Source organism: Schistocerca americana, chromosome 9 (assembly GCF_021461395.2).
Source record: "Schistocerca americana isolate TAMUIC-IGC-003095 chromosome 9, iqSchAmer2.1, whole genome shotgun sequence".
NCBI lineage: Eukaryota > Metazoa > Arthropoda > Insecta > Orthoptera > Acrididae > Schistocerca > Schistocerca americana.
This window is the reverse complement of record NC_060127.1, coordinates 137,904,897-137,930,880: the sequence shown is the minus strand read 5'-3', so window position 1 is coordinate 137,930,880 and position 25,984 is coordinate 137,904,897. Positions and strand designations below refer to the sequence as shown.

The window sequence follows — 25,984 nt, the reverse complement described above, 5'->3', positions numbered from 1 at the left end:
TATAACACGTTTTCCACTAGCCGGGGACTGTACTACTGGTCCTTACTAGTGTAGCGATCTGGCCAAAAATTTTCTGTCAAAATTTCATTTCCTTGGCTACACCGAGAAGATAACACATAATCTTTCTCATCTGTTATTCCTGTCGGTCGTTTATTTCCATTCTGGTAGTCCGAATTTATGGATTTCTCTAGTAATTATAACAACTCTGATCATTCACAAGCCCAATCAACCACATAATCAGACAGCGGTTGGCATTCATCCGTTCGGCTTTACTCCACTCAGCTCGTATAGCCCCATCCCTTTTTGTCTGCGGAAAGCTTATTTCTAGATGTGACAACAATTCTCCTGACAGACACATCATGTACGCTATGCATGCATTCAAAAATCAACTTATGATTCATTCAGAAATCAACTTAAAATGTGTTCAAAAAATGTTCAAAAACCTGCAGGGACGCATTTCAAAATCATACGAATAACCGATCAACAAACGTGTGCCGAATGCTAGGCGCTTTGTGAAACAAGATTTTTTCCCCCTCAAGAATATGAATTTGGCGCCTCCTTTTCCCGGTAGCATCTAGCTGCGGCCGCTTGCACAGCCAACAGCCACGTTCCTGTAGCCAGAAGCAGGAGAATCTACTACTCAAACGCAACTCAACTGCGCAGCGTGAGCCCGCTCTTAACTGCTAAAACGAATCTAATGTAAACAGTTGTGACTTCACACTCATCAGAGGTAATTTGTTGTTTTGAAGCATTGCATAGTCTTCCTAAAGCCTTTGACACATTTTGCAGTTGGCGGACGCTTGCATGAGCACTGTGTGTGTCATCGTATATAGCGCATTTCCTTTGCAATTTAAGTGTTTTTCTCTTGTTTATGTTTTATTGTTGAAGTATTATTATGTAATAGCGGGGTACAGTAATATCCTTTGTTAGAGTATCAGTTCTTACAGTCAAAATTACAAAAATTAAACTGAAAACTAAAACAACGAAAAATTCCTGGAATTATAAAAAAAAAAAATCCCGGGTTTTTCCCGGATCTCCCGGGTTGTATACACCCTATAATATGACCAAAAACACATATTTCAATGTCACTACTTATTGCTATATTTACCTTTGCTTAAAATAATTATGTTATTTGAACAACAAACTTTTTGTATTGTCCTGACAGAGATGCACAGCTATTCGGTCTTCAAAGTTCAGATGTGGGGTTTCACTGAAGTGGTCAAAGAAAAGTGGAACAGAACAACATGCACATCTGACTGACATGAACTTTTCACATTCAACTTCACTTCTGGATTCAGGCAACTCAATCTCAAATGTCATACCAATTAAGTTTTCATATTTAAAAAAAAAAAAAAAAAAAAAGAAACAAATATGCTGTAACTTACCAAATGAGAGAGTGTTGGTATGTTGATAGAGACAATAAAAAACACACAAACAAACTTCAAGCTTTCGCAACCAAAGGTGGCTTCATCAGGAAAGAGGGAAGGAGAGGGAAAGACGAAAGGATGTGGGTTTTAAGGGAGAGGGTAAGGAGTGATTCCAATCCACATCCTTTCGTCTATCCCTCTCCTTCCCTCTTTCCTGATGAAGCAACCTTGGGTTGCGAAAGCTTGAAATTTGTGTGTGTGTGTGTGTGTGTGTGTGTGTGTGTGTTTTATTGTATCTATCAACAGACCAACGCTCTCTCGTATATATATAGACACACACACACACACACACACACACACACACACACACACACACACACACACACACCCCACGTGGAATGTTTCCCTCTATTATATTCATATCAATTAAGTTTTCACATTGGTAAGTCAGTGTCATAACCTGCCTTTTACCAAGAATACTCTAACATATGCTTGTACCTCAACATGGGAAGGTATATTGTTCCGTTCCATTCTGATTTCACCAATTCAGCACTATCATGTCAGTTGTTCACACAGTGTAATCACTTTAAGCAGAGCAAAATATAGCAGTAAGTCATGACACTGAAATATTTGTGGGTTTGGTCCTATTATAATGATACTCTGTTGCTTTCCAATGTCAAAAATCCTCTCTTTACACCTCGAATATGTGATTACTCACATACATCTCATGGTAAGACATGCTGTTTTGCATGCAAATGGGTCACTACAACTATTTTTAGGATGAGCGATTTATATTCAAAGCACATTTTTGTTTGGTTATGAGTGTTTGAGATCCCACACTTCTCTCGTGAGATGTAATAGGTGATCCAGTACGTGCTTCTTGGCATTTCTGAGAAATCGGAGGTACAAAGTTTTAAGAGCCTGTCTAATGCCATTTGAGAGTGACAGCTGAAAAGCAGTGGTGTCGGCACTACCAGCTAAGGCGGCAGGCTACAAGTCTGTCCTTACAGCTCCTGAATGTTGTAATCATCTTTTCTTTTTCCGTACCCCCCCCCCCCCCCCATTTGTCTTCCACTCAACACTTTTATCACTACAATAAATCTTGTTTCTTTGGAGAGTAATAATGATGATGATGATGATAGCAAGGTTTAACCAAGATGCAATAAGGAATCATTATGAGATAAATGATTATTTTATTGATGTGTCCATATTTGTATTGTAGAGAAGTCATACAAGAAAATTGAAGTCCCCTGCTCACTTCTGTCTGTATCTCTGGGCTAATCTCAGGAACAATGGGAAGGATTTTGATCTGCTTTTGATAGACAAGGAAGATTGTGTGTATAATTTTACATATATTTCATGGAATCTGGCTGAACTATGATGAAGTCCACTGCCACTGTGAAAACAACAGCACTGCCATCAAACAGTACAGCTGCTGCAACTCCAGACAACAGCAAAGTTTGAACACAATCCGAGTTGTGCCCAGTGGTCTACCAAGAAAGTGAGTGCTCGAAAATGAAAAGGTCACGGCATCAATTCTCGGTCAAATTGAAACAAGGTGGATTCTTTCCCCATTATACTTTTCAACCCCCACCCACAATTTGCTTTTGCAAATATTTCGATAGTGTTATTTTTATAACAGATGCACAGTAAGAAAATCTTCAATATTAACTGAAGGTTTAGCCAACTTAACTCTATTATCCATTACATTCTTTTGGTTAATAAGAGCTCATGAATATAATTTGTTTACCTAAAAACCATGCTAATTACGAATATCAGTATCACAGAACTTCTCAATCATTGTTCATATGTAAACACATATCTGATTGCTAACTTCCTAATAAAGTAAATCAAAAGTATATATATGCTAGTTATGCAGCTAGCGAAAAAAATATGTTAGAAAATCTTGCATTCATTTAGTTTGACAGTAATCAGCATCCTTAGTCCAAACATTGTTATCACAATAGAATCTCATATTTTGGCAAACTAGACAGCATAAGTAAATAGCAACTATTGTTATACCTAAAAGTTCACATCCAGAAGAATCTCTCTCCACTATCAGTTAACCCAAAATGTTAATTTTGAACTGTAGCTTGTAAAACTCCAGCGAACAATAGCTAAATGTAATTCTAATTATTGTAATCTTATAAAACAGAGGTGGTTGCGAGTCATTTCAGTCAGTCAGCAAAAGGTTATGATGCGAGCAAGGTCTGTGGCCAAAATTACTGCACAGTGTTTGCAGACAAGTTAACACAAATTACAACTAGTACACGGTACAAGGTTTTCTCTAAATTTTGTATCCGAGAGATCATTTTGCAATCCAGCGAGCGTTTTTGGTGATTAACAGGACAGTAAGGACAGTAAATATGTAATTATTATTATGGACTTTGGCAAACTTCAATAATGATCGTCTACTGTGTTGATATGATACAACTTACCTACTCGGAAGGACAGTGTAACCCGTGAACGTATTAATGGTTTACTTGTCACACATTAATTATTGTGAATCAGTACATCTCGTTAGGTTACTGCGCTCGAACAATTGTCGTCATTATGGGACACCAACCGAATGTAGTACGTGACTAACCATTTAGCTGGGCATAGATTATGTTAGATGAGACATAATCTGGCTATAAACAGAATGTGACCCAACGTCAAAGTGCAATTAAAGTATTTAAACTGTGAACTTCATGTGGACACATTATTTAAAATAGCCTAATTCACAACTAGTTTCCAGCCAGATTCAATGGAGGCGCAACTACCAATGCCGAATTAGCACAGTAAAGAATGTAAAGTTACAGGACCGTGGATTTTTCACTGTATTTTCACCTAAAATTCACCTCTGTATTACGCGGACATTAGCCAGAAGCAGAACATGGTTCGAATTCCATGTTAAACTGTAGATGGCACTTTTAAGAGCAGAATCAAAGTCAGAAATATGGTCCACTGGAAACATCGTGGATCAGAACCCCAGGAGTACCAAGAATTTTTTTTCTTTATTTTTAACCTACCAATCATCTCTCAATGATATGGATTCAGCACAAATTAAATGTGTTACAGATTCCACATTAAACTATAGCCACTTCTCCCAGTTGCATAACTGGCTAGGGGGAACCAGACAAAAGAATCTATACATAAATAGATACGTTCTCCTTCTTGTGCATTAAAGTCACTTAGAGCCTTTTTCTGCCTACACAGGAACGCTTATCCCAAGAAACTTTGTAGGGATTTTGATACAGTTTTTGCTAATAGATATTTCAATTCACTAGGAACATTCATGTATATAATTTACAAATTTTTGGTGCGAACTGTCTGAACTAAGATAAATTAGTCCTCCAACTATGTTTCTCTATTTGTATGTGAAGGCTACTGCCCAAAACTAACATATGAATTTTAATATTCACAGCACACTGGTGCGACTGTCATATTGACAAATGAGCAGCCACAGAGCCTTTGATGTAAGGCTCACATTGTTAGCGGGTTGCAGTTGGGCAGTCAGTTCCCACTTCAGGCACTGGAGTATGGCAGCAAGTGGTGTGGGCTGCTCAAATCCCTTAAGGGGAGTTGGAATGCCGGAAAATGGAAAAAATTCACATTTTCAGTTTTTAACCTTATAACTTAATTTGAAATTTTCTGCTTAAAATGGTGCAAAATTTGTTAAGAAATTCCAATTGGAAGTATTTTTATTTAATTTTTCAAAATTACATGTGCGCCCAGCAAAGTTACCCATCTTGTGATTTGTACACATTTAAATCTTCGCATTTCCGAAAACATTACATATAGAAGGCTGTGGATTTCACTCTTCAGTTGTAGAATCTTTGATCCTTCCATAGGTACCATTGTTTTTACGACTAGCTGTGTTTATTGTTCAGTTTTTGATCTGTGAGTGTTTGTTTTGAGCCTCGAGTTTAGTTTGTCGCTCATTTGGAGTTTGTTATCTGTCTTGTTTTGACTTTCAGTGGTGAGTGCGTAGTTTCTACGATGCCTAGGAGTGCATCATTATTTAAAAAGCGAAAGTTTCGCGGTAATAGATTTACAAATAACGTTTGTTCAAGTGATTCTGCTTCAGCACCTGTTGATGCTGGTGAAAGTTCTGACGTTTGTACAGCTGAGATGTGTGAAGGAGACACGCCCACCAGTGCATCAAAAAAGAAGTTATCAAACTGTGCAAGTGAAATTACAGATGAAGCTTCTAATGAACAATATGTTTTAGTCGACTTTCCTGTTTTTACTGAGTTTATGAAGAAATGTTTGTGTTGTAATCTTTGTGGAGGTTCTTTTGATATGAACATAACAAAATCTATAGGACTTTCCTGCAAAATTGCTATAGTTTGTGCCAGTTGTGAAAATGAGACCTGTTTTTGGAGCTCTAAAACATGCAGTAGCAATTTGTTTGAGAGTAATATCAGGCTAATGTATGCAATGAGAGCAATTGGTAAAGGACATACTGCTGCTCAAACATTTTGTGCCATAATGAATCTTCCACCTCCACCTGCTAAAATTGACAATTACACTGAAGTGATAGGAGATGCTGTTCAGTCTGTAGCAGATTTATCAATGAAAGCTGCTGCCAGTGAAGCAAAATATATAAATGAAGGAAACCCAGATATCCCTGTTGCTTTTGATGGAACCTGGCAGAAAAGGGGTCACACATCCAAAAATGCTGTTGCTACTGTTACTAGTGTGGACAGCGGTAAAGTTTTGGACTATGAAGTGCTCACTAAACATTGTTACCATTGTGCATCTGGTAAGATAGAAGCAGCTCACATATGTAGCAAGAATTATGAAGGTACGAGTGGAGGCATGGAGGCTGCCGCTGCTGTGAAAATGTTTAGCAGATCAGAAAAAGAACGGGGAGTATTTTACACAAAATTCCTTGGAGATGGGGACTCCAAGGCATACAAAAGTGTTACAGAATCCATGCCATATGTCAATAAGACAATAACTAAACTAGAATGTGTCGGTCATGTTCAGAAACGAATGGGCACTCGTCTAAGGAAACTGAAACAGAATCTGAAGGACAAAATTTTGTCAGATGGTAAAACCATTAGAGGTCGCCTGTCAGATAAAATTATAAATGAATTACAACAATACTATGGTATGGCAATAAGAAATAATGCAAATAATTTGCAGGAAATGAGACAAGCTGTATGGGCCACATATTTACATCGATCATCAACTGATGATAATCCTCAACATTTTGCTTGTCCAGATGGTCCTCAGTCATGGTGCAATTATAGAAAATCTCAAGCTACTGGGGATCCTTATCACCATAAAAATTATATTCCATTGGCTGTTATGGAAGTAATTAAACCAATATATAGAGACTTGGGGCATCCTGATCTTCTGCGAAAATGTCTTCATGGTTGTACCCAGAATCAAAACGAGTCGTTCAACAACCTCATTTGGACTCGTGTACCTAAGAATGTATTTGTTGGGATAAAAACATTGAAATGGGGAGTCAGTGATGCTGTTATTTCATTCAATGATGGTCATATGGGTAGGCTAAAGGTCATGGCAAGGCTCGGCATTGCTCCTGGTATCAACACCATCAGAGGTCTTCAGCTTCTGGACAGCGTGCGAGTAAGGAAGGCTCAGTATGCAGCTGAATTTAATACAAAAAAAGCAAGGGCAGCAAGGAGAAGAAAGCTTCTAGGTGAAGAAGAAGAACTAGAAGATGACCCTGATTACTCTGCTGGACACTTTTGATAATAGAATAAAAGGTATTTGTGAATTTTCATAATAAATTACTTTAATCGCATTTTCTGGCATTTGACATTTTTAGTGTTACATGTACCTTTATCTCATAAACCACTCAACCAACAACATTCAAATTTTCAGAAATGCTGCAAAACAGTTCAAAGAGGCCACTGAACTAGAATCATGACAAGAACTGGCTTATTCTCTGAACTAGGGAAGTTTATGTTATACTTTTTCCAATAAAAAATGGCTTAATGGTAAAAAATTCATAAATACTATACCAACAAAAAGAAAACATTGGTTCTAGTTCAGTGGGCTCACAATATATGCTGAAAACCTCTGCCAGAATTTCAAAGTTCTGAAGATAATAGTTCCAAAGAAAAAGGTACACAAAGTTAGCAAATTTAACATTGGCGAGATAGGGCATTCCAACTCCCCTTAATTTATAAGAAACTGTTGGTATTCAGATACCTAATGTCGATCTCTGATTTTTATTCGTAACTCTACACGGTGAACCGTGAACCAAATTACTGTTATGCCAGAGTAATGGTCCGGCAGTAGATATTAAGTGCTAAGAGTTGCCCATTGATGTTTGGTGAGAGATTAGAGAGAAGAGAGAGAGAGACTGGAAAGAAGTAGGGTCAGACAGACTCATGGTCCCCTGCCATAGAAGGTCACACTAACACCACTGCTCAACAGCTGGTATTGTTGTATGGTCCTTGACAGGCTCACAGAATTCAGGATCTCAATTTCTCGGAAAGGCTTGAGAAGCATATTCTATTACAGCAGCATTTGCTACTTCTCAGAATGTACTACAACTGTGTGAAAGATAAGCCAAACTGGTGAACGCTCATAAGTATGTGGTTTAGCTGGAAAAAAATTACCAGACTGTTTTTTGATAGGGACGAGGTCAGACACCATACTGACAAGTCACGTGATTTCTCCCCTTTCCATTCCCTCTGCCCATTCACCTGTTGACCCCTCAGTCAGGCTGTGTCCTTTGTCTGTGTTAGACTGCATACCTGCATCCCATCCATAAAACCATTAGTGTTTTGAAAGAGCAATAGATTACTGTGAAATTTTTAGTAAAACTTGGAAAGGCCAGCACAGAGGCTCTTTCCCTGTTGAAACAAGTGTACTTGGGGGCACCCTAAAAAAAAAAAAAAAAAAAAAAAAAAAAAAAAAAAAAAAAAAAAAAAAAAAAAAAAAAAAAAACAGGAGTAACTCTGCCACATGTGGAGATTCTGTAGTACGCACTTCTGCTGCTAGGCGTGCAAAGCACAACTCATTGTCAGTTCAGTGCCACCTGTGATGTAGATCTGGCTTGTTATCTTCATCTGCAGTGACTGTTTTTGCTAGCGTTGTTTAATTCTTGTTTCTTTTTTTGTGGTGGCAGCTGTGAACTTTGTTTCCTACTCAGTAAAAATGCTGTTGTAAGTGCCTTAATGTTGGAAACAACTTCAAGTGTAGATGTGGTCTGCTCGATTTAAAAATGGCGATATGTCGACTGACGGTGAACCTCGTTATGAACATCCGTCAACTGCCCAAATGGTTGAAAATATTGAAAAAATTCAAGAGCTCGTGCTCACAGACCATCGACAGACAATTTATCGACTGTCAGAGATTAGTGGGTTTATCTTGGTGCTCAGTCCAGACCTGATTTGTGGCAGACAGTGGACTGGTTCTTCCACCAACAACAATGCACCTGCACACACACACACACACACACACACACACACACACACAACCATCCCTGTTAGGGCAGTTTTTGGCTAAAATGGCATGGTTCTACTTCCCATGCACATTACCTGGCTGTGTGTGACTTTTTCCTATTTCCATACACGACAAGGAACATGAAAGGACACCGATTTGACAACAATGAAGGAAAAAAGAGCGAGGACTTGTCAGCCATTTCTAAAGATGACTTTTAAACATGTTTCAAACAGTGGAAGCACCAGTGTGACTAATGTATTAATGGTAAGCGAGAGTATTTTGAAGGGCATAAGGTTGTTTTGTAAACAATTTGAAAATATATAGCTTTTAAAAAATAATTACTTTTTTGGGGAGGAGAGAAGGTACCCCCTTTCATGGTGATGAATATCATTCACGTACAAACAAGTTTTTTGGTAATTTAAGCAGTCAAAGAGGGACAGGAAGAGATCAAAGTGAGTCATGGCCAGGAAGACTGTCAGTGTCAACAAGCTATGGGGGAGGTGGGGGGGAGGGGGGGGGGGGTGGGGGGGACCACACTAGATTTATTCCATAAAGACCAACAGATGGGTATTAGTGCAATCGCTGATATTGTAAGATTCAACTAAGGAACAGATCGCCAGATTTTACACAAACATTCCCACATGAAGGAATTTTGTTCAAAAATGTGGGCGAAGAACCCGATGCACGGACAGAAAGAGCCTCAAATGATCATTTGTGCTGAAATTCTGAAAACTATAAACAAAGAGTCAAAATTTATCAAAAAGTAATAATGTGACGAATTCTGGTTTTTCAGTTGCAATACGGAGACTAACTGGAAGAGCCTCAACTCACCAAAAGAATGCTTTAATGTCAAAATCAAAATTCAAAATGACAACAATTGTGTTTTTCGACACCTGTGGGATTGTGTACACGAATCGGGTGCCTGGAGGTCAAACTGTAATTAAGGAATATTACTTCCAAGACCTATCTACACACTGTTAACAAGCTAGAAGAAAGCGACCTGAGTCCTGGAAAAACAAGTTGCAAATACTCCATTGAAACAACGCCTACGCCCGTAGGCGCATACTGCACTGGTTGTCAAATCACTTTTGGCTTGACACACGACACCTGTGTGGACCACCCCCCTGCTCACCGGGTCTCACTCATCGCAGTTTTTTTCTGTTCCGGAGAGTGAAATACACACTGAAAGGAGTGAAGCTTGGGACAGTCAAAATCATGAAAGAAAAAGCAATGGAGATTGAACTAATTTGAGCAATGGAAAATTCAAAATAGCACTGTAAGGATCATAAAAACGAGTATTTTGAATGGCTTCATTTGGTTGTGAAAATGTACAAATAATGAATGTTGCATCATTAATCTCATTATTTGTCAGCCAAACCTCATATGCTTCCCACATCAGACCCCAGGCTGAGAGAGACCCACGTGCAATGAGAACAAAGGGAGGCATCTATAAAATTTCAAATAGTTACTGTAGGTGAAAATATCGTAAAAATAGCCAGGTATCTCAGCATAGCTGAGGCCGACTCACCTTGCCTCTGCTGCCCCTCGGGCCACGGCTGCCCCTGCCTCCCCTGGCCCTCGCCGGCACGTCCCCCGTCGCGTCTTCCTTCGAGACTCCTCTGGCTGCACGGCCTCTCCCACGAGGGCGCGGACTTCCACGCGATCCGCGCCCTCTAGACTCCTTTCCGCCAAAACCAAAAATGGCTCCACTGCCATCGTCGTCGCTGCCCGAAGAGATGGCATCGTTTCTGTCTTCGTCAGAATTATTTTGCATTCGTGATGCCATCAGCTGAGAATTCCGCTCTTCGGCTTCCAGCACTTCTTTCACCTACAACATCAATGGCACATTACTCTAAAACACACGCCTGTATGAGCGAAGATGAGCATGTGCATGTGTATCTGTGTGTGTGTGTGTGTGTGTGTGTGTGTGTGTGTGTGTGTGTGTGTGGCAGGGAGGGGGGAGGTGGGGGGGGGGGGGCACTCACGCTAACAAGTTGGGCTCCTCCTTTGCAGCTGTTCCCAGGAGAGATTACCTGACCCAGGGCATTCACAAACTGTGTAAATCCTCCACTTACATGAACTTCCATAGTGATCCCGTCTCAGAAGTCCAGCATAACCTCAAATCACAGCTTGAATTTCTGTGTCCATCCAAGAGTCTCTCCTCCAAATCCATTTTAACAAATACAGTTATATGCATAACCAACCACAGTGGCACTGAATTGAAGATGCAACATGTTATCTTCAATGGAAAGTCACTGATAGAGGCAGCAGTAACTTCAGCCATGACCCAGGGAATTGTCTTGGGATCCTCGTCGTTCATTTGTGTATTAACCCTTGACTACTGCGTACAAGTTAACTTGTCACACTCCACTGCTCCCCAGGTGCTGAGGATGTGTGTAAACACTATCGATGTGTTTACAGGTCCCATTCCAAAGACCTCTCATTTCTACGGACGAGTTGCTTCCATTTCTCAGTGAATAAAAAAACGAACGATAATAATGATTGCACTTTTCATGTGCAAGGACCCAGATGGGCACGTTCCACATGATCATCTGCCAGATATGGAAAGCAGTAACTCAAGAATGGAACGAGATATAATTCTGCTCTCAATTTTAAGTAAAATTTTGATATCTTATCCCGTTCCTGGCACAGCACTGATTGAACTAAACTCAACCATATGCTAGGATTACTCAATTCGTCTTTAACTATGCAAACTTATAATTTTGTGCACTGTTTTACTCAATTTGATGCAGCACATTAACTGTAATAAATAACGAAAATAAATTCAGTCCTTCGCTGGGCAAAGATATCGGATTGTAAGGTGTGCAAATATTGGATTTTTCACCAAATAGGCTTCTTAAAATTGGGCGATAAGTGTTTCATAGTGGATGCAACATCGTCTCTCAGCACAGGTAGCAGCATTTGGCAAGCAGTACAGTGACAACAAAGGGGCACTCGGCAGAGAATGCTGAGAGGACGTCTGTAGCAGCAAAAGGGTTAATGACCTGGCAGGTGATATTGAAAGCAACCTCACAAATACACCTACATTCATTGCCAATGTTGCTAACATGTGCTCGTGCTATGGTGCTCAATTCAGCAGTATGAGGGGGTTCCAATCCTGATGGTGGAAAGTTGTCATTGCCAATATTTGATTGGCAAGGAGAGGAGAGGTGGTGTACAGTTCACAGTCATCTGTCTTTGTGCCAATTTCCCAGACTTTTTTTTTTGTTTTGGTTTTAGGGCGCAAAACTGCTATGGTCATTAGCGCCTGGTCCGTGACTTAGGAAACAGTAAAAAACCGAAAATGGAAACCAGCAGCAATGGGAACGAAACTCATAAAATTGGAGAAACGAAAAGCAGAAGGAAGGCTTAAAAATCCACTACAGAAAAGGGTGGTTGTCCCCAAAAAAAGCTTCAAATGACTGACGTCATTTCACTGGCACTAATAAACTCGAGAACGCGATCGGCTGAGCGCGTGTCATCTGCTAAAATCGACGATATATCAGGCGATAGCTGTAGACGGGAGTGTAACGGATTAAAATAGGGGCACTCAATTAAAAGGTGTCTTACCGTCCACAGCTGAGAGCAGTGGGGACAGAGTGGGGGAGGATCGCCGCTTAAAAGATGTCGATGGCTAAAAAGACAGTGCCCTATCCGGAGTCTAGTTAAAATTACCTCCTCCCGACGACGCGTTCGGGAGGAAGAGGTCCAAGCACAAGGAAGAGCTTTCACGACCCGCAATTTATTATGGGGAAGTGTCGACCAATGTGCGTGCCATAAATGAAGAACACGATGACATAAAACGCTCCGTAGATCGGCGAAGGGAATCGATTGAATAGCTGGCCGAAGAAGAGAGACTGCAGCCTTGGCTGCAATATCGGCCGCCTCATTTCCACAGATACCAACGTGTCCTGGGAGCCAGAGGAACGCCACCGAGACACCCCCCAGGTGGAGCAAGCGCAGACAGTCCTGAATCCGGTGGACCAGAGGGTGCACAGGGTAAAGAGCTTGGAGACTGAGGAGAGAGCTGAGAGAATCTGAGCAGATAACGTACTGTATCCGCTGATGGCGGCGGATGTAGTGGACAGCCTGGAGAACAGCGTAAAGCTCCGCAGTATAAACCGAACACTGGTTGGGAAGCCGGAAGTGATTTGGGGTGTCGCCAACAATATAGGCACTCCCTACACCACGATGTTTTCGAGCCGTCGGTGTAAATAAATGTGGCTTCTGTCATTTGTGCACATAGAGCAGCAAATGCCCGACGATAAACAAGTGAAGGGGTACCTTCCCCGGGAAATCGACAAAGGTCACGTAGCAGGCAGATCCGGGGACGGAGCCAGGGCGGTGCTGTACCCCAAGTTGTCAAGAAGGTTTTAGGAAAGTGGAAGGAAAGAGAATGGAGCAGTTGACGGAAGCTGACTCCCGGTGGTAGTAGGGAGGAGGGGCGGCCGGCGTATCCTACATCAAAGGAGGCGTCGAAAAAAATGTCATGGGCTGGATTAGCAGGCATGGAAGACAGATGGCTAGCATAATGACTCAGAAGGACTGCTCGCCGATTGGACAGCGGAGGTTCAGCAGTCTCAGCATAAAGGCTTTCCACAGGGCTGGTGTAAAAAGCTCCGGACACTAAACGTAATCCACGGTGGTGGATAGAGTCGAGGCGCCGATGAATAGACGGCCGAGCAGAGGAGTAGACTATGCTTCCATAGTCCAATTTCGAGCGCGCTAAGGTGCGATAGAGGCTGAGTAGGACCACTCGGTCCGCTCCCCAGGAGGTATCATTCAGGACACGGAGGGTGTTGAGGGATCGCAGACAGCGAGCCGAAAGATAGGAAACATGGGAGGACGAGCACAGTTTTCTGTCAAACATAAGACCCCAGAATTTAGCGACGTCTGAAAACGGAAGGTTGACAGGACCTATATGTAAGGAGGGCGGAAGAAACGCCTTACGTCACCAAAAATTAACACAAACAGTCTTACTGGGAGAAAAACGGAAGCCGGTTTCGATGCTCCAAGAGTGGAGGCGATCGAGACAGCCTTGAAGACGTCGTTCAAGAACGCTGGTCCGTTGAGAGCTGTAGTAGATAGCAAAATCGTCCACAAAGAGGGAGCCCGGGACATCAGGAAGGAGACAATCCATAATTGGATTTATGGCAATGGAAAACAGTACAACACTCAGCACGGAGCCCTGGGGTACGCTGTTTTCTTGGGAGAAAGTACGGGAGAGAGTAGTGTTCACCCGCACCCTAAATGTGCGCTCTGCCATAAAGTCGCGAAGAAAAAGGGGCAGCCGACCTCTAAAGGCCCAAGAGAACAGTGTGCGGAGGATGCCTGTCCTCCAACAGGTATCGTATGCTCTCTCCAGATCAAAAAATATTGCTACTGTTTGGCGTTTCCGGAGAAAATTGTTCATGATATAAGTGGAGAGAGCAACAAGATGGTCAACTGCAGAACGATGCTTTCCGAATCCGCATTGGGCAGGTGTTAAAAGACTGCGGGATTCCAGCCACCAAGCTAAACGGTAATTCACCATACGCTCCAAAACCTTACAGACACTACTCGTGAGAGAAATGGGGCGATAGCTAGAGGGGAGATGTTTGTCCTTTCCAGGTTTCGGAACAGGAACGACGATAGCTTCCCGCCATCGTCTGGGAAAAGTACTGTCGGTCCAAATTCGATTATAAAGGCGAAGGAGGTAACACAGACTATGGGTTGATAAATGCAGCAACATTTGGACGTGGATACCATCCGGTCCTGGGGCGGAGGAGCGAGAAGAAGAGAGTGCATGTTGGAGTTCCCGCATGGAGAAAACAGTATTGTAGCTTTCACAATTTTGAGAGGAGAAAGCAAGATGTCGCACTTCCGCTGCACGTTTCTTCAGGAGAAACGCTGGCGGGTAATTTGAAGAGCTCGAAATCTCAGCAAAGTGCTGACCCAATGAGTTAGAAATTGCGACGGGGTCCACTAATGTATCATGCACGACAGTGAGCCCAGAGACCGGGGAGAAAATAGGCGCGCCTGAGACCCGTCGAAGCCGGCTCCAAACTTCCGAGGAGGGAGTGAAGGTGTTAAATGATCTAATAAAGACTTTCCAGCTTGCCTTCTTGCTATCGCGGATGACACGACGGCATCGCGCACGGAACTGCTTATAGCGGACACAGTTGGCCAAAGTAGGATGGTGGCGGAAAACGCGGAGAGCACGTCGCCGCTCACGTATCGTGTCACGGCATGCCTCGTTCCACCAAGGAACTGGGGGGCGCCGGGGCAATTCGGAGGTGCGTGGTATTGAACGTTCCGCAGCTGTAAGAATAACGTCGGTAATGTGTTTGACCTCATCGTCGACGCTGGGAAAGTGACGGTCATCGAATGTCGCTAGAGACGAAAAAAGTGTCCAATCGGCTTGGGCAAACTTCCAGCGTCGCGGGCGCATATATGGCAGTTGAGGCTGCAGTCTAAGGACACATGGAAAGTGGTCACTCGAATGTGTATCATCAAGGGCGAACCATTCGAAGCGCCGAGCTAGCGGAACAGTACCGACCACAAGGTCCAAGTGAGATAAATTTGTCGTGGAGGCAGACAAAAATGTAGGGACCCCAGTGTTGAGGCAAACTAGATCTGCTTGGTGGAAGACGTCTAGCAGTAGTGAGCCACGTGGACAAGGATGTGGAGAAAATGGCTCTGAGCACTATGGGACTCAACTGCTGAGGTCATTAGTCCCCTAGAACTTAGAACTAGTTAAACCTAACTAACCTAAGGACATCACACACATCCATGCCCGAGGCAGGATTCGAACCTGCGACCGTAGCGGTCTTGCGGTTCCAGACTGCAGTGCCTTTAACCGCACGGCCACTTCGGGATGTGGAGATCCCCAAAGGGGGTGGTGGGCATTGAAGTCCCCAACCAGCAAATAGGTGGGTGGAAGCTGACCAAGAAGATGAAGGAGATCAGCTCGTGCCATTGGTGTGGACGATGGAATGTATACAGTACAAAGAGAAAAGGGATATCCAGAAAGGGAAAGACGGACGGCGACAGCTTGGAAGGAAGTGTTTAAGTGGATTGGATGATAATGGAGAGTATCATGGAGAAGAATCATGAGTCCTCCATGGGCTGGAGTGCCTTCAACAGAGGGGAGATCATATCGGACAGACTGAAAATGAGCGAGAACAAAGCGGTCATGGGGACGCAGCTTTGTTTCCTGAAGACAGAAGATGACCGGCGAGTAGGATCGTATGAGGACCGACAATTCAACCCGATTGGCTCGAATGCCGCAGATATTCCAGTGGATAATGGACATAGGGTGAACAGAAAATGGAGGAATGTGACCAAGGTCGCTGTCAACTCAACGACTGCTCAGAGCTTGCGACCGACAGCATGGAATGGCATTCAGCCAAAGGCAGAAGATCCTGATCCATAGGTTGTTCAGCGGCAGCTCCTGCCACCAGCGATTGGCCGGTTGATCGGCCGCCAGCAGTGCGCCTCGGCGACACAAGACGGCCGAGGGCGATTTCCGCCAGGTGGTGCTGTAGATGGGTCACGCCTTGGCGGAGAAGGAGATGAACTGGGCTCCTTTGTAGCCTTGTTGGAAGTATGATGTTTAGATGAAGGAGGAACCGATGGGTGTGAAGTTGGGGTACGTAAAAAATCTTCACGAGTATGCTCTTTTTTGGAAGTCTTGGTGTCTGACTTTTGGGCTCGAGATTTAGCAGAACCCGATGAAGGGTGAGCCATAGAGTGGGCAGGCGAAAGTGGTGAGGTCGAATGGGCGATCTTTGCGCTGGCCGATCTGACGACCGTGGCACTAAAGGTGAGGTCGCAAGTCTGCGTGGCCGCCTCCTTTGTTGGCCGAGGAGAAGCAAGGACAGTGCTGTATTTTCCTGTCTGAGGCACGGTGGGCTGTCGACTGGCGAATAATTTTCGAGCAGCAAAGGTCGACACCTTTTCCTTCACTCTGATTTCCTGAATGAGCTTTTCGTCCTTAAAAACGGGGCAATCTCGAGAGGAAGCAGCATGGTCACCCATACAGTTGATGCAGCGAGGGGATGGAGGTGGACAAGCACCCTCATGGGCATCCTTGCCACACGTAACACATTTGGCCGGATTGGAACAGGACTGGCTGGTGTGATTGAACTGCTGACACCGAAAGCAACGCGTAGGGTTTGGGACGTAAGGGCGAATGGAAATTCTCTCATAGCCTGCTTTGATTTTCGATGGGAGTTGAACTTTGTCAAATGTCAAGAAGACAGTGCGGGTTGGAATGATGTTCGTGTCAACCCTTTTCATAACTCTATGAACAGCCGTTACGCCCTGGTCAGACAGGTAGTGCTGAATTTCTTCGTGAGACAATCCATCGAGGGAGTGTGTATAAACGACTCCACGTGATGAATTTAAAGTACGGTGCGGTTCCACCCGGACAGGGAAGGTGTGTAGTAGTGAGGTACGCAGCAATTTTTGTGCCTGGAGGGCACTGACTGTTTCTAGCAACAGGGTGCCATTCCGTAATCTGGAACAAGACTTTACAGGACCTGCAATTGCGTCAACACCTTTCTGAATAATGAAAGGGTTGACCGTGGAGAAGTCGTGACCTTCGTCAGACCGAGAAACAACAAGGAACTGTGGCAACGATGGAAGAACTGTCTGTGGCTGAGACTCAGTGAACTTACGCTTGTGAGCAGACATAGTGGAAGGTGAGGAAACCATTGCAGAAGAATCCCCCATGATTACCGGCGTCTCCGATGGCGCGCTCCTCCCTTGTGGGGGGCCTCTCTGAGGGCACTCCCGCCTTAGGTGATTGTTCACACCTCAGGTCACACCTCCCGACAAACGTATGGAGGGACCAATCGGCACTTTCGGAAGGTATCAGCTCGGGTAATCACCCCTCCCTGGGCCTGGCCGTTACCAGGGGGTACGTATGTGTCCTACCTGTCTACCCGAGGCGGGGAATTACGCGTTACCCCGTCATCGGCTACGCGTGGAAGTGCGTGGGTCGGCCTTCAGACACGCACAGGGAGGAAAAAAGAGAAAGGGAAAGGAAAGAAGAGGTGTTTCAAACGCCGCAGCGGAGAAAAGGGCAAAGAGAAGAGGGAAGGAAAAGAGAAGGACAGAGGGAGGACGAAGACTTGCAAGTGTAGAAAGCAAGAAACTTGTAACAGTTTCGAGCGTACGTCTCCGGACGTAGGCACAAACCATACTCCCAGAGGGGGAGAAAGGGAAGGAAAGAGCCAGAGGTGAAGATGGGGGACAGGTAAGGATGCGGAAAGGGAAGGTATGCAGCCCGGAAAGGAAGGAGGGCCACATTAGCTCAGGGTCCCGTGCTCGCTACGCACGTATCCACAAAAGAGTTGTGGACCCCTGGGGGAAATTTCCCAGACTAAAGTCCAGACCTTGCTGCAGTGTCTTGCGAAGTGAAGATGTGTCACTTTTGACAGTGACCTGTCTGTCGGTGCTCTTTGAGGGTAGGTTACGTGCCAGTACTGGGTCTCACCCCCTCCCTTCCTTTTGTCCACAAACTCATCTCAGTGATCCCCCGAGATGCAGTTACACACAATACTTCATATCGGGTCAGCAAAAGTGATGGAAAACTACTTCCACTAGCACTGATGTAAGATTCTCACACCCAATTCGCTGTACTTATTCCCCGATTATGTGGATGCTTCGATTTTTGATGAGATACAAGATATACAAGGTCTACCCAAAATTTTCAGGACTGGTGCTGCCACCCGTTGAATACCTTACCTTTGGACTAATGGTCACCACCACCCTTGAAGTAGTTCCCATTCGCACATACACACAAGTCCCAGCGCTTCTGCCACTGGTCGAATGTTTTCTGAAAGTACTGTTCTTTGAGGGTGTCTATCACCACCAGCAATGCTTCTTGATTTCTCTCTAGAGTGTCGAACTGACGGCCTGTGAACTTGAGTTTCAGTTTTGGGAATAGCGCGAAGTCACAAGGTGCCAAATCTGGCGAGTACGGTGGGTGGAGTGCAACCGCCATGTTTTTTGCCAAAAAGGTCCTGGTGAGCAAGGACGTGTGACAGGGCACGTTGATATGCTGCAGCAGCCAGTTCCTTTGATGCCAAAGTTTGGGCCACTGTCGCTGCACGTTCCACGGAGCCATCGCAAAACGTCACAGCAGTACATGGATTTCACTGTTTGGTTGGGTGGGACAAATTCTTTGTGCACAATGACCTCGGTATCAAAGAAAACGATGATCACGCTCTTCACCTGTCTCACTTTTTTGGGTCTTGGAGAGTCCGGGCTCTTCCACTGGGATGATTGTTGCTTTGTCTCTGGTCATAACCGTAAATCCAGCTCTCGTCGCCGGTGATAACCCGTGACAAGAAGGTTAGATCATCAGATGCGGTCTGACGAAGGTCCGTGCACACTTCAACACACTGTGCCTTCTGATCGGCAGTCAAGATCCTTGGCACAAATATTTCGGCAACAATGCATGCTCAATTCATCAGTCGACATTCATTGACATGTCCCATAACCAATACCCGCTACATCCGCAAGGTCTCAAACGGTTTGATGTGATCCGCACAAACCAATTGCTGCAGTTTGGCAACAATGTCTGGCATTGTGCGGCTAACTGGCCTTCTGGTGTGAGCATCATCTTCAGCGTCTGTACGGCCAGCCCTGAAGCAAGCATGCAACTCAGACACACGCGTATGGCTCATGCTCTGTCCAACAAACACTTGTTGAATCATTGAAAGGGTCTCCGTAGCACTTTTCCCGAGATTCGCACAGAATTTGATACACATGCACGGTTCTGTTCGCAGATCCATCGTAAAATCGCCACACACCAAACTCTGAGTAGTACGGAAATCACTGTGGACATGCAACACATCCTCCCAGCTGAATGCCACTCCGCACACTGACTCATCAGATATGCAGCTCTCGCCACCTAGCAGTGCAAAGATCTACTACTCCTACTTTCCAGATGGCAGCACCAGTCTGGAAAATTTTGTATTCTACCTCATAATAAATACTGCTGACAAGAAAAAAGAACCTTTTCGAAATGTGGCTTTACCCAAGAATGAAGAAATTAGATGTAGAACAGATAACCAACAAAGTAGTAGTAACTTGAACTGGGGAGGGGAAAAAAAGAGCGTTATGAAACAATTTGGCTAAAAGACAGGATGGAGGAAGGAGGGGGCGGAATTTTAGAGGGAGATCAAAGCTCAACAACGGTATGCAGGTTCGAAGAACACTGCACGAAGAACTGCATCAATACAGTCTTCTAACTGAAAACCACACTGGCAACATGGCCAAATGAATGCAACAAACAAAAATAAACTGTGTCACTCTTGTGGAAAGTTACAAGAGGGTGTCATACCTCTTTCATCTCCTCCTCTTGCTTCGCCTGCCTCTGCAGCCTGTAGTTCTCAATCTCTTCGTCGAGCTTGTCGCTGGCCACGTTCTTCTTGTCGAGGTACTCCAGAGTGCGCTTCACTTGGTGGCTGCAACATGTGAGCGATATCTTTAGAGTGTGTGATGGGCACTGCAATAGAGTTTGTACTGTTGTGAAACTTGCTGCCCGCTGGACAGAAAGGCAGGACGCAGCTACTGGCAGAACTAAAGCTGTGAGGACGGGGTGTGAGCCGTGTCCGGGCAGCTCTAGCTCAGCCAGTAAGGGCACCGACCACGAAAGGCGACATTCCGGTTTCGTGCACCGGTCTGGCACACAGTTTTGCTCTGTCACGAATTTTCAAGAAATTACACACTTTGCAGCAGAATGAAAGTTTCATTTTGTAAGGCAATGGTGTTTCACTTTCTCCGTTCAATTTTGTAGGGGATAAAACCACTACAAAATAGGTTAAAGCATTACACAATAAAAACAATCGAGCAACTGATTTTCCATGAAAGTAGATGGTGGAAATGATGCCACGTGGAAGTCACGTTGCTGCCTCTGGGCTGCACACAGCAATTAACGGTCTAGGAAGAGTCAGATCACTGCCAATCTCAATGTGAGGTGTCAGGAACCCATTTTAACAGGGACATTACACAGACAAACAATGCACAGACTCAAGAGGCTGACGGTGCTTCCCAGTGACTTTTGCCCATTTACTCACTGTATATACTATGTTGCCTTCCATTTAATCGACTTACTTGAAGATGTCCTTGATAGCGTTACGGTCGTCCTTCTCCACGTAGCGTGTGACAGCTTCGGTCAGGCCCCGGACCGATAAAACACGCAGCTTACCCTCGGGATTGACTTCTTCAAAATACTTCTGGACAAACGTCTCAATGTGCGTGTTGGACAGTAGTTCAGGCTACAAAACAGGACCACAACATTAGATTTCTAATAATGGACACGCTCAAACACGGATGGTACTGCCAAAAGACTTAGATCGTGTGGATTACAAAATTTTTCTTGACAAACTACAGTTTGTGGAATTAATGGCATCACTCTTGCATTCATTTTACCTTCATAACAGAACGAAAACGGTATGACAGAGACTTCATGGGCAAGAAACTAACCTCCGAATGGGGGAACATAACTAGGGACCACAGGGATCAGTAATGAGCTCACTCTTATTTCTAACCATATAAATGACCTTGGAACTACTGACGGCCTTGGGACAGCCAGTCCTGACAAAACTCTACCATCTGGTGAGCAAGATGTATGAAACAGGCGAAATACCCTCAGACTTCAAGAAGAATATAATAATTCCAATCCCAAAGAAAGCAGGTGTTGACAGATGTGAGAATTACCGAACAATCAGTTTAATAAGCCACAGCTGCAAAATACTAACACGAATTCTTTACAGACGAATGGAAAAACTAGTAGAAGCCGACCTCGGGGAAGATCAGTTTGGATTCCGTAGAAATACTGGAACACGTGAGGCAATACTGACCTTACGACTTATCTTAGAAGAAAGATTAAGGAAAGGCAAACCTACGTTTCTAGCATTTGTAGACTTAGAGAAAGCTTTTGACAATGTTGACTGGAATACTCTCTTTCAAATTCTAAAGGTGGCAGGGGTAAAAAACAGGGAGCGAAAGGCTATTTACAATTTGTACAGAAACCAGATGGCAGTTATAAGTGTCGAGGGACACGAAAGGGAAGCAGTGGTTGGGAAGGGAGTAAGACAGGGTTGTAGCCTCTCCCCGATGTTATTCAATCTGTATATTGAGCAAGCAGTAAAGGAAACAAAAGAAAAATTCGGAGTAGGTATTAAAATCCATGGAGAAGAAATAAAAACTTTGAGGTTCGCCGATGACATTGTAATTCTGTCAGAGACAGCAAAGGACTTGGAAGAGCAGTTGAACGGAATGGATGGTGTCTTGAAGGGAGGATATAAGATGAACATCAACAAAAGCAAAACGAGGATAATGGAATGTAGTCGAATTAAGTCGGGTGATGCTGAGGGAATTAGATTAGGAAATGAGACACTTAAAGTAGTAAAGGAGTTTTGCTATTTGGAGAGCAAAATAACTGATGATGGTCGAAGTAGAGAGGATATAAAATGTAGACTGGCAATGGCAAGGAAAGCGTTTCTGAAGAAGAGAAATTTGTTAACATCGAGTATAGATTTAAGGGTCAGGAAGTCATTTCTGAAAGTATTTGTATGGAGTGTAGCCATGTATGGAAGTGAAACATGGACGGTTAATAGTTTGGACAGGAAGAGAATAGAAGCTTTCGAAATGTGGTGCTACAGAAGAATGCTGAAGATTAGATGGGTAGATCACATAACTAATGAGGAAGTATTGAATAGGATTGGGGAGAAGAGAAGTTTGTGGCACAACTTGACCAGAAGAAGGGATCGGTTGGTAGGACATGTTCTGAGGCATCAAGGGATCACCAATTTAGTATTGGAGGGCAGCGTGGAGGGTAAAAATCGTAGGGGGAGACCAAGAGATGAATACACTAAGCAGATTCAGAAGGATGTAGGTTGCAGTAGGTACTGGGAGATGAAGAAGCTCGCACAGGATAGAGTAGCATGGAGAGCTGCATCAAACCAGTCTCGGGGCTGAAGACCACAACAACAACAACAACAACAACAACAACAAATGACCTTCCAATAACTTTAAAGAGCAGTTGAAAAACTTCAATGTTTGCTGATGAAACAAACATACTAAAGAAAAGTCCAAACTCACTTTAGCAGACACAGCTCAGATGAACCACCAGTAGAAGAGTTCGCGTAACAATTTAATTACCAATGAATCTCACAATGACTCTTAATATTCAATTTCAAACCAGAAATAGAATGACCTGGTAGTGCCAGAAGCAGACATTAAAAGTTGCACAGCAAATGCAACAAACTGTAAAATTCCTTGAAGTCCAGTTGGATAACATATTAAAATGAAGTTTACACATAAAGGAACTAATCACTTTCTTAGCAATACTGGAAATTCCTGGATGGAACAATACATAAAATAAGGGAAAGGCAACCACTCATCTATAGGGGACTGATGGGTGGAGCACAGGGAAACAAAATACAAAACAGCACTCACATTAGCATTTGAGCACTAGCTTTTTTCCAGCCAAAGTACACATATTCACACACACTACCATACAGACACCCAACCATGCACTCTCGTGACAATGGCAACACTGATTATTGAAAGCAGCTGCCTGAGCTGGTGGAGGTGGGGAAGGGGTAAGGAAGGACACAGGTAGCGGGAAACAGGCAGGTCTTTCGACAGACAAGTCCACAACTGCACAACAAGACAAAAAGAATATGTAAAGTGTAAAACAAAAAGAGGTGCAGAATGAGGCAAAGGGATTGGGGTGGGGGTGGGGGGTGGGAAGTAGAATATGATGGAACTGAAGAGCGTGGGAAGCATGGTGATTCTATGAAAATGTGTTCCACTTTCAACCACTTAGGCTGACAAAAGAGGTTTGTGGAAACAAACCAGAGTTTTAAGTATCTACTGTGGACACGCTCGTTTGATGTACATGCAGACGGATGCAAAAGGAAGCTAGTATATCGACACGACACGACAGTAAATGAACACCTCCACTTGCTGGGGAGGCCTCCTTACAGTTTGGCGTTTCAGCTCGGTTGTGCCTTGTAAGCCACACAGCAAAAAGTACTGGTGATAATGTAGCTTCTAATGTAGCTGAAGAAGTGTTATGAGAACTGTCCTTCAGTTATGTACTGTTCTATAATACACGGATACATGTTGTAACCTTTTATGAGCTACAATGTAAGAGAGAGTGTTCAACCACTGTTGTAACTGGAGCTGTACACGAAAAGAATTCCATGTAAAATAGAGAAGAGTTACTGCAAAGTTGTTTACGTCATTTAGTAGCTTCGACAGATCGGAGCTCTCTTCAAGCATCCGCCTCCACTGCAGAAGGTGAAGAAGTTACGCATCACAGTATAGTGGCACTGCATACCAGCTTCACAAAAGTAATTAACCTCAGGAATGACGGCCATAAATCATTTATATGGTAAAGTTGGCACACACATGCAATCGGGTGAACATGGAGGGGAACACATCACAACAAAAACCCCATCAAGTGACACTCCAAGGGGGAGAGGGAAAGAAGAGAGAAAGTGGGGTGGAAAAGGGGTTATGGAGGGGAGGAGAGGGGAGGGGAGGGGAGGGGGATGGGGTATCGAGGGGAGGGGAGGGGACGGGGATCAAGGGGAAGGGAGGGAGAGGGGGAAAGAGCGATTGTGTGACCACAGGCGGTGGGAGAAGACAGTAAACAATTGGACAGGGAAGGAGTGGTGTGGGTAGAAGAGAGAAGGAAAAAGGTAAGCCGAGGAAACAGGTTAGAAGTGGTTTAGGTCAGGGGGGTTGCGAGAACGCAGGTTATACTGGATAGCCTGGATGGTCAAGTCTGTGGTTTGCCACAATTTGATGGTGGTATTCATAAGAGTAGGTTATTCATCATACCCACATAGAATGCTGAAGAGTAATTTCAGCACAGCTGATGTATAACATAGCTACTTTTACATTGTGCAGGAAATATCTGTAACTCTATTGTGGTACAAGGTGCTGTGTGGTTGGGTGTATGGGAAAAGTCTTGCACCGGGCCGACCACAGGAGAATGACCCAGAATTAGGCGCCTGAAAGTTCCTTCTCACCCCCTCCCTTTCTCATTTTCATCTCCATCTTCCTCTCTCCCCTATCACTTCCTTTCTCTCCCCTCTCACTCTTCCTACATTTCTGTTTGCTGTACCATTTACTCTTTTTGTATTGTTGTAGAGCGGTGGAATCCGTCTGGTCCAGAGACGGGAGGGAGGGGGGGGGGGGGGGGAGGAGAAGAGAGAGAGAGAGAGAGAGAGAGAGAGAGAGAGAGAGAGAGAGAGCTCAAAATCTATTGCGAATGCTGTTTTCTGTTGCGTGTGTCTCTGGGCTCCACGCATTAGCCCACTACAGGCGAGTGATCACTAGCTTAGCTCGGCATCTCACTGTGCTGACTTACAGACAAGACTGGGTAGGGATGTAGTTGTAACAGGTGTACAATGATTAAATAAAAACAAGAGAAACTGATAAAATAAGCACACAAAATGAACCATGTAAATGAACAGTCAAGATAAATATATAGTTGACTGAAGAAAATATTTTGAATAGGTACAAAACCATATGAAAAAGCAGATGCTCCTTAATGACACAGTACAACTATTAATTTTCTTGCAAGCAAAAATTTTTGTAGCAAATGCAAGGTAGTTGCTTGCAGACTTCGAACTATACTACAGATCAGGCTCATACAACAAATTTTATTTCACAAAACAGTAAAACTAATATTGAATTAAACATTGAAAAAAAAAAGATACTCATCATTTTGTTGTCCCACAAGATACATCAGGCATTATGTTTTGTGGCTGGCACACACAAGCAAATTGAGAAGGTGTCCTGATGATTTGTGTGTTTGAGAAGTTGAACTTACATATCTAGTGGTTTTTCTAGTTAAATTTGCATACTATGAGAATAAGCAGTTCAATGCATATGCTATAGTGAAGATCTTACAAAAATGTGTCATTTATGTTACAACGTGTTGTGCAGAACTGTAGGGAACTGTGAAGTTGCCAAATAAAACTGTTTGGTCTACTCCAAATAAAATATTTGAAGAAGGATTCACTATTGTGGAAAAAGGACTTTTTTAAGATGAAACACGAGATTTAAAAAACATTAAGAGCAAACACTTCAAGCTTATGTTGAAGAAACACATTGAATTACACTTTCGAACCTTCAGTCAAATTTTATGACCATGGGTCCTTGAAAATCTGTGTTTGCAGCCTTAG

At 43.7% G+C, this 25,984-nt stretch overlaps 1 protein-coding gene across 2 annotated transcripts in view; it reads right to left on the bottom strand.

Moving 5' to 3' along the window:
* The window catches only part of LOC124550991 (double-strand break repair protein MRE11), a 149,551-nt gene that overhangs the window by 31,468 nt on the left and 92,099 nt on the right, over positions 1-25,984 (bottom strand). For both annotated transcript variants that reach the window (XM_047125821.1, XM_047125822.1), the window contains 3 exons: positions 20,889-21,052; positions 20,116-20,239; positions 10,309-10,608 (listed from right to left, as the gene is read on the bottom strand). In XM_047125821.1, the coding sequence (XP_046981777.1) occupies positions 10,309-10,608; positions 20,116-20,239; positions 20,889-21,052 (588 nt within the window). The remainder of the gene's footprint in view (positions 1-10,308; positions 10,609-20,115; positions 20,240-20,888; positions 21,053-25,984) is intronic.